This window comes from Durio zibethinus, chromosome 12 (assembly GCF_047325235.1).
Source record: "Durio zibethinus cultivar Kanyao isolate XHJ-2024 chromosome 12, ASM4732523v1, whole genome shotgun sequence".
Classification (NCBI taxonomy): Eukaryota; Viridiplantae; Streptophyta; class Magnoliopsida; order Malvales; family Malvaceae; genus Durio; species Durio zibethinus.
The window spans coordinates 4,766,332-4,779,441 of NC_143173.1; the positions used below are offsets into that span (position 1 = coordinate 4,766,332).

A 13,110-nucleotide genomic window follows, 5' to 3' on the forward strand; every position below is an offset into this window, starting at 1 on the left:
TATTCTTTTATTTCATTTATTTCATTTTTTTTATTTTTTCATTTTTTTATTTTTTTATTTTTTTATTTTTTTATTTTTTTATTTTTTCATTTTACTTATTTTTGTTTTTTTTTTTTTGTCTTTTCTTTTTCTCTTTCTTAAGCAAGGTACTTTTTCACAGCATTTGAGTTTATCGGGCTTGGCTAGTCATATCTATCCATCTCTACCAAGATCAATACTCCACTCAAAAAAGCTTTTTTGACTACATATGGATCATTTTAATTTGGCATCCATTTTCTTCGATTATCATACTGATTAAGAAAAATTTTCTTTAAAACCAATTTTTCTTTCACAAAAATGCCTAAATCAAATTTTCTAGTCATGTGCTTACATCATTCTTTTTTAGTACAATTGACTATAGCAAAAAGCTGTAAGCCTTTTCTCTTCAATGAAGTTTAATTATTTGTAACTATTTCAAGCCATTTCGCTTCTTCTAAATCTACTTTCATCAAAACTCTCAAAAGGAGAATTTCCACTTTGACTAATAATATGGCCTCTATTCATATACAAGTGAAAAAGGAGTTGTCCTAGTAAATGTGCGTATTGATGTCCTATAAGCATGCAGTGCAAAAGATAACTTTTAATGCCAATCCTTTTAAGTATCAATCATTTTTTTTATTATCCTTTCGATAGTTTTATTGGCAGCTTCTACTACCTGATTCATTTTTGGGCGATATGGAGCTGAGTTATGATGTTTCACTTTAAACTTAGCACAAACCTTCGCTAACATCTTGTTATTCAAATTACGAGTATTATTAGAGATAATCTTTTTTGGAAGGCCTTAACAACATATTATCTCCCTTTTATAAATTTGTACACCACCGTCCTTGTCACATTAGTATAAAAAGCAACTTCGACCCATTTTGTGAAGTGATTAATCATTACAAAGATAAATTGATGCCCATTTAAAGCTTTTAGAGTGATAGGTCTAATCACATCCATTCTTTACATGGAAAACAGTCATAGAGGTGCCAAAACATGTAAAAAGATTAGACGAGCATGAATTTTATCTGCATAAATTTGACATTTATAATACTTCCTAGCATAGTCAATGTAGTTACTTTCCATTATTAACCAATAATAGCTTACTCTCATGATTTGTCTAGCCATAATGTGACCATTTACATGTACTCCATAACTTTCTTCTTGCATTTCTTCAAGTATCTTCTTTGTTTCAACAGAATTTACGCATCTTAATAATATTTAATCTTGACTTTCTTGTACAAAATTTTTCTATTAAGAAAAAATCTAATAGCCAGTTTTATGATAATTTGTTTGTTATTTTTTTATGCATGTTTAGGGCATTATTGGTGCTTGACATACTATATGATGTTATAGTACCAAGGCAAGCCATCAATCTCCTTTTCAACATTTAAACAATATGTCGACGATATTTGCACATTCTTGATAGATTAGATTTTCATTTTATCACTCACTTTAAATATTGTAGCTAATGTAGTCAGAGCACCATGCATTTGATTATCTTATTAAGGTACATAATGGAATTGGACCTTTTCAAATTGTTTGATCAAATCTATCATATACTTTTGGTATCGTACCAACTTTGAGTCCCTTGTTTTCCATTCACCTCGTAGTTGATAGATTACCAAGGCCAAGTCTCTGTATGCTCTTAACATTCCAATCTTATTTTCAATTGCCATTTGCAAGCCCATTATGCATGCTTTATATTCTGTCACATTTTTAGTGTAATTAAAATCCAATCTCGTAGTGCTTGGATAGTAATTTTCATTAGGGGATATGAAAACTACTCCAATCCTATGCCCTAAAGCATTCAAAGCCCTATTAAAAAATATTTTCCACAACTTTTCTATTGGTTTCCTTTCCTCTATTTGGGAAATGGTCATTGAATCTTTATCAAGAAAGTCAAACTTCATAGGCATATTCATCAGTTGCATGCTCTATAAGGAATTTAGCTATCACACTTCTTTTGATCGACTTTTGAGTAACATATATAATATCATATTCAGAGAGCATGACTTGCTATTTTGCTAACCTCTTCGACAATAATGATTTTTCAAAAATACACCTGAGAGGTCCAATCTTGCTATCAACCAAATAGTATAGTATAGCATATACTGTCTGAGTCTATGGGCTATCTATGCCAATGTTTAGCACATTTTCTTCAATTGGAAATATTTGACTTATATTCAGTGACCTTCTTACTCAAGTAATAGACAGCTTGCTTTTTCTTATATGTTTCATCTTATTGGCCCAACACATCCTATAGAATGGTTATATATGGTGAGATACAAAATTAGTGGTTTCCCTACAATGGACGATTCCAATATTGGCAGATTTTACAAGTACTCCTTAATCTTTTCAAAGGTATGCTGACATTTCTCATCCCATTTGCCATGATCATGTTTCTGAAATAACTTGAAAATTGGGTCACATTTAAAAGTAAGTTGAGAAATAAAATGAGAAATATAATTCAACCTTCCTAAAAAACCTCTTTTTTTTTTTAAGTATATGGAGGAGATAAGTTCTAGATGACGAGTATCTTATCCAGATCAACTTCAATGTCCCTCTCACTAACCACAAACCCCAATAATTTTTCCAACTTAGCACCAAACATGCATTTAGTTGGGTTCAGCTTAAGTTGATACTTTAGTAATCTTTCGAACAACTTCATGAGATTAGTAACATGGTCTTCTCTTTAAAAAGATTTTACAATCATATCATCTATATACACCTCTATTTTCTTATGCTTCATGTCATAAAAAATGTTACCATTGCTCTTTGATAAGTAGCTCTTGCATTCTTCAATCCAAAAAGCATAACCTTTATAAGAAAACGTGCTTCATATTATAACAAACAAGATTTTTTCCATATCAAAAGAGGCCATTTTAATTTGGTTATATCATAAAAAACAATCCATGAAAGAGAGTATGGGGTGTTTAGCAATGTTGTCCATGAAAGTGTCAATATGGAGCAAAGAAAAATTGTCTTTCAAGTTGGCCCGATTTAAATCTTTATAGTCCATGCACATCGCTAAACATTTAAGGCTTTTTTTAAGGAAAAATGCCTTAAATGATAAACATTTAAAGTGTTTTTTGAGAAAAAAAATGCCTCAAATGATGATTATGTAAGGCGTTTCTATCATTTAAGATATTTTTTCAACCTAAAATTTATTTGAATAATGATTTATTGAAGGCATTTTTTTGAGAAAAAATATCTTAAATGGTCATCATTGAAGGCATTTTTAAAGAAAACGCTTGAAATAATCAACATTTAAGATATTTTTTGAGGAAAAACGCTTTAAATAATGATCCTTTAAGGTGTTTTTTCAACTCAAAATTTATTTAAAGGATGATTTTTGAAGGCATCTTTGGGAAAAATGCCTTAAATGATCATTATTAAAGGTGTTTTAAATAATCAACATTTAAAGCATTTTTTGAAAAGAAATGCCTTAATTAATGATCATTTAAGGTGTTTATTCAACCCAAACACCTTAAATGATCATCATTTAAGGCATTCTTAAACCTAAAATTTATTTGAATGATGATTTATTGAAAACATTCTTGATACCAAATACCATATATAAATTAATTTTTTTACCAGTAGAAACCTACAATTAATTTGCATTCATTTCTAGACATGCTTTTCAAAATAGTAACGACTATTTTACAATTTTTTAGTCAGGTTAAATTTGAAAATAACTCTACTTTCCCCTCACGAAATCCTAGAATACCATAAAGAGAGGTAGGTTTTTTATTCCGAGACTTTGGGTATTATTGAAAATCTATTAATTTTTTTTCAGAATCAAATTATCCTGAACCAAATGTTGAAATCATATACCTAATAGTAAAATTTCAGAGAAAAATGTATGGATTTCCTTGAACCAAATGCCCCATTAATGTTTAAGATTATATTAAACTATATCTATTATTGTCATTTATAATCACTTACAACCGTGTCTTGAGATCTATAGAGGTCAAAAACAGATAAGAAGGAAGCTAGCATTAGAATAGGAAAAAAGGTTAGAAAAAAATAAAAATAAATAGTATAAAAAAATGGAAAATCATAAAAGACTTTTGACTTTTTTTTCTTTTTATTTTAATTAAAAAATAGAATAGGTGAAGGAAATGAAGTTTCTGGATCCCTTTTCTACATTTTATTTCTTATTTACACATAACAAATTTTCCATGTCCATTTTAGTTTTTCATTTCCACATCAAAACCATATATAATTATAGTAACTTCCATAAGGCATTACTCAACAATACATGTCAACAGTTCAAACTCCAACAAATGTGCACATAAAGGGTTTTATGCTAAATTCATTCAAAATATAATTGACAAAAATGAATGAGCAATTATACTTTCAAAATGAATGGTAGGAATTTGTTAATGCACATCATCTTGCACATCAAAATATTTTAACTTTTACATACAACAATGCTAACACTTTTGAAGTTTTTCTGCATCCTGAATCATCGGTTACTATAACAACAAATGCCCTGGAACAAGAATAAAATAAAATTTTCATTTTATATACATTATATTTGATTTTAATCTACTTAAATTACACTTACTATATATTGTAACTCACTTTACAATACTCAATTTCACTATATAGAAAATCAAAATGATGACTATTATGATACTCTTGCTTTCATTGCTTGATGACCAACATAAATGTCAATACTCATCCAATCTTGGTAAATAATTATACATATACTATTATCAAATAAAATAACAAAACATACATTCAAAATTTTTATTAACAATTTCTTTTCACATTGTTTTTACAATGTATCCCAAATTATTTCTATAAATATTAGCTGGATAATCATTCTTTTATCACTCTATTAATTCATGAAATAAACAAATCTTGAACTATACATTACAATGTTAAAAACAAATCATTTTTATGAAGATAAAAAAAATTTATCACCAATAACCACTTGATGATCAGTAATTACTTTCTATTTATTATGATAACACATAATATTTTTAAAATAATTATTTACCTTAATTATGAATAAATTTTTTGATAATCATTTGTACCTATAAAGTACAAAGTGTTTGATTATGATTTTTATTTAACAATTAACATGTTCTACTTAATTTTACATTTACTTTCTTTTACCAATTATTTTAAAAAACCTTTGTGCACTTGATTATAGTAATTTTATATTAAATTATTACTTCATATTAGCTGTACATTTTAATCTAATTTTTAACTCAATCAAATATTAATTCAATAAAATACTAAAAATCAATATCACATACTGAACGAAATCAAGCAGCCATTACTAGTACCTACAATTTCTTTCATGTCTCAAGCTCTCTCGTTCCAGAAAATACAATTTTTATCATTAATTCATGAATAAATGATAAAAAATTTACGTTTGCGATCCCCGTTTATTATTTTATGTCAGGGTGGAACTTTCCTCGAGCTTTTCGCACGTGTTCTGTTTCTGTCCTGAAAAGTTTTAAAAGAGAAGACCTTTGCTCTTCGCAGGATCTCTCTTTCTATTCCTCTCTTAGATCTCATTGATCACAAATGAACCCTACGATTCCATTCAAGTTTCCTTCAGTTCCTAATTCCTTATCTCAGATATCTCTCCTTTGATTCAGAATTTCAGATCCCTCTCTTTCCACTTTCCCTTTGTTACTTTTAAATTTTTCTTCCGACAAAAATCTCACGATCCCTCAAACTTTCTCTAATGGTTTCCACTTCCATTCGCTTTCTCTTCATTGCTTCCATTTTCTTCTTCGCTCTATCTTCCATTTCTTTTGCTCAGGTATCGTTTATCTCTCTTTTTTTCTACTTTTTAAAAAAAATATTTTAAGAGCTTATTCTTTCAAATCTATGTAAATTATTAAATGGGTTTTTCCCTATTTTTATGATTTGTTAGGAGTCTGGGCTTGAAGGTGAGAAGGAGGAATCCGGTGGGTCAATTAAAGATCTCGGCCGCCGCGGCATGGTCTGCTTTTTTCTTTTCTTTTCCTTTCTTCTCTGTTTGATTATTGAGAAACTTAGAATTTATAGAGTTCACATTGTTTAGTTAGTTATTAGGTGTTTGGTAGTTGGTTTTGCACTAATTCAGTTTCTTTTGCTGTAGAGCAACTGTTTATGAAATAGAGGTAAGTATAAAACTGGGAGTTGGTTAATTCACATGAAAGTGTAAACATTAGCTTCATTTTAAGATTTAATGTTTTAATTTGCAACTTACAATGTTATGTAACGCCTTCATTCTTGGAGTTGTATATTTTATTTTTCGTTAAAGATGTAATTTGTGGTGGTTTTTGGATTATGTTGATGTAATTTCTTGGATACAGATTGTTTCAAAGAATTTTCAGAATGGTGCACTAGACGAGAAGGCTGATATTGGTTCCATGGGAGTTGATCTAGGTTTTGATTCGGCTGGTCTTGGCATCTTCGATGGATTCTTTACAAGTTTGTCCATGATAATTGTTAGTGAGGTTTGTGCATTCAATTCTATTGGTCTTTTTACAAATTTATGTTTGACAATGTGAAATGATAATGGTTTTCCAGATTTTTTACTATAATGTGCTTCAAAGGGGAGCTTTTTGCTAACAAACTTGTCTTCTGGCTACTCTGTTACCAACTATTTTGCTTCTGAAATTTATCACATATTTTTGTATTAGTAATACCATTCGGAGGAAATGCTGAATTGGTATGTTGTGAATGTAATGATAGATTGGAGATGAAACGTTTATAATAGCAGCTCTTATGGCTATGCGTCACCCAAAGTCAACTGTTTTATCTGGTGCCCTTGCTGCCCTGATTGTTATGACAGTAAGCCATTTCTTTTTAATCTTTCAAGTCTTTGCTTTAAACCATGAAATGTGTTAGGCCCCTTTTCTTTTATTGTTTCATGGAATACAATGCATTTGCATGGTGCTGTTATTAAATGCTTTTGGCAACATGTACTGCCAAAGATATTTTTGCTAAATTCTTAATGTTATCAATGTTTAAATTTTTTTGTCAATTAGGTACTTTCCACTGGACTAGGTAGGATTGTACCAAATTTGATATCAAGGAAGCACACCAATAGTGCTGCTACTGGTATGTATGATGACTTTCTCTTTTTCTGGTCCTTTCTTCATGTTTCTATACCATCATTTTTCAGATTAGGTTTTTTTGTTCAATTTTTTTTTCACTCGTCATGCTTGCTTTTCTCTTTACGACTTCATTTACGGTCATTTTGTGATAACCATTCGTCCTGATATGCAGTTCTCTATGCGTTTTTTGGGCTTCGGTTACTTTACATTGCTTGGAGATCAGATTCAAAGGCATCACAGAAAAAGGAAATGGAAGAAGTATGTCTCTGGCGTTCTATTTGATATTCATATTTTCTTTTATACGTCCATTTTCGCATATTTGGTTACTAGAGATGCTTCTCACAATGTATAAAAAGAACTGGAATAACGTGATATCTAATTTCGAGGCAGTCTAAATGGTTATACTTGTAAATTTAGTGATTTGGATTACCAAGGTGTCTCCTTTCCCTGTTTTCTACATTGTAAAAGATTGAAAAACTGCCTGTTTCTTTTCAGGGAAGTGCATAGTTTCTTTAAAGGATATTGAACATATATATTCTGTAGATTGTAACCTATCCAGTATCAATAAGTTATACTATATTCAAAGATTGCATCGCATAGCATCTGAAAGTCTTTATTTTTTCTTTATTGTCATCTTTCATATTACCTTCACACTGAATTTGCTTTTGGTTATCTCGCATGTTTAGGTAGAGGAGAAACTTGAAACTGGTCAAGGGAAAGCATCTTATCGCCGCTTCTTCTCCAGATTTTGTACACCAATATTTTTGGAGGTTTTATTTTGTTTCCACATTACTTCTCATCTTAAATATTTATATGTAGTTGATTCTCTCTTTGTTTAAATCATCTATTATCACTGAAGTGTTTTTTTTTTTTTTTATCTCTTTTCTTTCCATGCAGTCATTTATTCTAACATTTCTAGCAGAATGGGGGGATCGAAGCCAAATTGCAACAATTGCTGTGAGATGATTCCTACCCTTGACCTTAAGTTATTTCTGTGATTCTAATATGTCTTTTTGTGATGGTTGCTCATATTTTTGGGTTCTTTTACTTGAGAAGAAGTTTGTAAGGAGCTGACATGTTTTCTTCTCAAAAATTGCAATCATCTCTGTTGCTGTACAAATAATGCTGATAGGTTATTTAGAGGGACAGAAAGACAATTATTTGCTATGGGTACCGAGAGGAATAAATGTCTCTATTTTAAATGATGGTAATATTGTTAATCACCATTAACAATGAGTGTAAAATGATTAAGGATAGCCTTTAAGGGTTGTTGTTGTAAGCTGCAGTACCATGGCTGGTTTTCTCTTTCGTTGAGTGTCCTTTTTACGAGTAATCCTTTTTATGAGTAATCCATCCCCTGCCACTTTCTTATCATTTTATCAGCAGGTTGTGAGGGGGTTTCTCACCTGGTTTACTTGTTACAACCTGTATAACATGAATTTTGTGTTTTAACTGTTTGATCCACATTTACGTTTGTTCATTAATAAGGAGATTGAGCTTTTTCCCCAGTCTGACATGGTTTTGTAATTAAATAAGCTTAATCTCAACCCTCTAAATGCTATATGTGTTTTGTATGATTCTTATCTGGGACAGTTGCATTTAACCTGAGTCGCATTGTTTATTTTCTTTTCATTGACAAATTTGAATTAATATAAATTTTCATGAGTGATATGCTTAGACTATACAAATTATAAAACTGTGGTTGAAGGTCTTTCCATTTCTTTTTAAGTCAAATTTCTGTTTGAGCAAATAATTTTGAATTGTTTGATATTGTGGCTGTTTTAAACCACAGTTTTGTATGCCGACCACAATGCCAAATTCAGCCTTGGATTTTAGATTTGTGTTTGGCGTAAAACTTTGTGCATGCCGATTAGAACTTCATATTTTAGAAGTCATAGTTTCCTAAACCATGATTTCTGATGCTGCAGCTGGCAACGCATAAAAATGCACTTGGAGTAGCTGTAGGAGCCATAATAGGACACACCATCTGTACATCATTGGCTGTGGTGGGAGGAAGCTTGCTAGCGGCCAAGATCTCACAACGCACTGTCGCTACAATTGGAGGCTTGCTCTTCCTTTGTTTTTCCTTGTCTTCATATTTCTATCCTCCCCTATGATTGTAGGCTAACATGATTCTTTTGGAGCACGCCCCATGCTTTTCACTTCAATTCTTCTTTTTGGTTATATGAACACTGAAAGAGTTTTATACTAACTGGCTGAAAACCAGATAATTGTTCTTGTTCTTCTGTATACATAACTTTAGATATATACTTGGTTTTCCTTAGAGTCCACTCGCAAATATTGGAAATTGATTTTGAAAGCAAAAATTTTGGTGGCTAAATGGCTCATTTGTTGGTTTAATGGTTTTTCTTCCATTATCTCATTCACAAATGTCCCTTTATATATTAAACAATTCTGCCATGCGTCCGCTAACAAGAAATAGTCGATTGGAGCAAAGAGTAATTAAGGGTGTTCATATTAGGCTTTAATATCAATTTAATTCGGTTAATCAATTAGTCTTTGAAATTATTAAATAATTTTGATTCATTATTAAAAATAATTTTAGATAAATTTTAATTTTTCATTAATTCAATTTGATAACCAAATTAATCTGAATTTTAATTGAAATAAAAGAAATTCAGAAACAAAATTAAAGATATATTCAGTCTCATTTTATAAGTTAATTATTATTTAATATTTTAATATTAGAATATTTTGTTAGATAATTTTTGTGGGGGGCATTTAATAGTTAAAAAGCATTGTGGTCTTTTCTTTTATTAAAGGTTACCAACAGATAATTGAGCGCATTTTAGACATTTGAGTCGACTTGATTTGATATGTTCAGTGTCACATCAACTCAATCACGACACTGCTGTCTTATATATGTCTTTTGCCCTCTACTTATAAATAAAAAAATCTAGGTATTATCTTTCGAGGTTTTATCTTGTTCTAATTCTTTAATTTTCTCTCTCTCTAACCTCTCTTATCTTGATCTCTGATTTGTGTGTCAGAGTGTAAATACAGGGAACACTCCCTGTCTTTGCATCTAATTGTTCTTTTCCTTTTCTTGTCTTTCTAAAAATACTTTCAGGTCTGAGCTCAGCATAAACATTTGGTGCCCTAAGTAGGAGGCTTTCTACTTATTAATCCAACCTAAAATCATGTCGCCTAGGAAATGAGCTATAGAAGAAAGAGAGACGGTTGCCCCAACCGAAATGGAAACACACAATAGTCAACACATAGACCGACCTGCCCCTCAATGGGTTGATCCGACCATGAAATAATTGCAAGTCTTAACTAAATAAGGACAAGCTCTAAAATAAATGTTGTACACCATAATCTCACCCCAAGCTTCAAAAGTACCCAATCTAGTCACCCCTGGCTGACAAGCTGCAGAAAGGCAACCAAACTATGAGGAAATAAAAGCTTCTTCAGCCTCAAAAGAAGAAGAACATGATATTTTGGCTACCCACCCTTACCTTAACCACAATTCTACACATGTCACAACCTAAAAATCGAAACAAACCAACTCAAAACCTCAACTGAATAGAGACTTGCAAGCTCATATGTAAGACATTTAAAAGGAGCTAAAGGGAAAAGTAGTTGTTTTTTAGGATAAGCTCAAGTTTTTTAAGAGCTCGCCTTTCACTAAAGAGATTGATAGAGCTATGCCTCTAAAGGGATTCAAAATGTCAACCTTAGAAATTTACGAAGGTACATTTAACCTATTTGACCATTTAAAGCTTAATAGATTTAATATGATGATGTAAGGTACAAATGAAGCTTTGATGTGTAAGGGTTTGGCTATTACCCTCAAGGGCGTAGCTCGATTTTGGTATAGTAGCCTCAAGTCGAGGTCAATCATAACATTTAAAGAGCTTAGCCATTCTTTTTTGTCCTATTTTGTAAGTAATTGAAGAATAAAGAAAATAACTTTGAGCCTGATGTCAATCCATCAAGGCAAAAATGAATTTTTAAAAGACTATGTTACATGTTTTAACATGGAAGCTCTACAAGTGAAATACCTAGAGTAGATAGTTGATGTAATCGCCCTAACAAGTGGACTTAGTGATAAAAAGTACCATATTAAGCTGACCTTATCCTTAAAGCCACCAAAGATGCTAGCTGACATTTTATTTATGGTCGAGAAATATATAAATGCTAAAGTTACAATGAAAAACAACCAAGGTGATAGAGGGTTATCTCCTCTCTTTTATTATAAAAAAGGCAAAGATTTTTACGATCCTCTTTCAAGAATAAAACGAACAAAATTAAATACCTTCCATGAGAAAGTTCTTATGCAAATTGAAAAAAACCTAAAGCTTAGATGGCCAAAGCCACTGAAACAAAACATGATGAGGGATTCAACCAAAATTTGTGCCTCCATAAGAACATAGGTCATAACACCAAAGACTGTGTTGATTTAAAAAAATGAGATTGAAGCTCTGATAAGAAGAGACTAGCTAGATAGGTTTGTAAATTGATGAAGACAAGGACAGAGTAAGTCAAACTACAAAAGAGGTTACAAATAACCCATAAGAGATAGGAAAGGCAAGCTAGAGGGAAACATGAGAGGAAAAGTTTAGAGGGATAAGCAAAAATATGATGAAGTCGAGCTATCAAAAATAGATCGATTGTTAGGTAATCAATGTGATCACTAAGAGAAGCTCCACCTTTGCCAAAAGAAAGTTTGATCAAGGCATGATCGTGGCCATTGGCTCCTTGTTAAAAAAAGAGAAAGATTAGAGAGATAAACTAATCTCATTCAGTTTGAAAGTTTTAAAAAGGATCTGATACCCTCAGATGATGCTATAGTGATCACGATAGTAATACATAATTATGTGATCAAAAAGATTTTGTTTGATAACGGAAGCTTAATTGATGTCTTATCACTCCATCATGAAAAAGATAGAAATCAAGGAAGACCACCTACAACTGATCACCATAACTCTAATTGAATTTGGAAATAAACAAGTGTTCGTCAAAGGGACTATTAAATTGCCAATCTCGCTGGGAACGAAACTGAAGATAGTGACATCAATCATAGAATTCATAGTCATAGATATCTTATCTGCCTATAACATGATATTAGGCCAATCTAATCAATTTATTATACAGCTCATAAGTTCAGCTCCCTTTAAAAGTAAAGTTTCCAACACCATATAAGGTTAAAAAGGTGACAAGAGACCAATCCACGGCACGGCAATATTATGTTACAATGATTAAAAAAATTATTAAAAAATAGACTAACATTTCGGCTAAGACAAAAAAAATTGATTAAAAAAAAGAAAGTAATAGAAACCAAAAAGAAATAAGAAAGTAAGTGTAAGCACCCATAACAACAGAAAATCAACCTAAAAGAAGCGCGCTTATAAGCCATTCTAAGCTCTTAAGCTCTACACTAACAAAAATCATACTTATCGTAATTTTTATAACTTTTGAATAGATTTTGAAAGTGACTGAACTCTCAAGTTGATGCGAATCCTCACATGTCACTGGGACTGAGCTAATACACCAGCCAGAAGAAAAATTAAAATGAAAATACATACATTTTGTTCAACTTTACATTCTCATCACTTATTATTTTACTTATTAACAACATACTAACTGTCACATCGTGATCTGTCCCCTTAGAAAATGATTTTGACTTGATTAGGTAGAAAAAAATAATCGATTAAAAACTTAAGGTAAATAAGAACCGATCTAAACTAGCAAAAGACCTTGTGTCTATACCATTATGGAAGAACACATCAGAAAAATATATACAAATTGGAGTTAAACTTGAACATAAAGAGCAATTAATCCAACTCTTAAGAAATAATGCCAACTTGTTTTCCCAGACATCATTCGAGGTACTAAGAATTGACCCCGAACTAATGGTCTATAAGTTGCACACCATTCTGAACATGAAACTAGTTTGACAAAAAAAAAAGACTTTTGCTCCAAAAGGCAAAAGGCTATTGAGGAAAAGGTCAGAAGCTATTATAGGTAGGTTTCATTATTGAGGTTTATTACT

General features: G+C 31.2%; 1 protein-coding gene across 1 annotated transcript; it reads left to right on the forward strand.

The window, feature by feature from the left end:
• The first annotated feature begins 5,295 nt into the window (after positions 1–5,295).
• On the forward strand, positions 5,296–9,378 carry LOC111297341 (GDT1-like protein 3). Its single transcript, XM_022892059.2, has 9 exons — positions 5,296–5,809; positions 5,924–5,992; positions 6,348–6,491; positions 6,730–6,828; positions 7,026–7,098; positions 7,267–7,352; positions 7,781–7,864; positions 7,992–8,051; positions 9,023–9,378. Exons 1-9 carry the CDS (start codon positions 5,732–5,734, stop codon positions 9,209–9,211), a joined length of 882 nt encoding a protein of 293 aa, XP_022747794.2. The 5' UTR covers positions 5,296–5,731; the 3' UTR covers positions 9,212–9,378.
• The last annotated feature ends 3,732 nt before the right edge of the window (positions 9,379–13,110 follow it).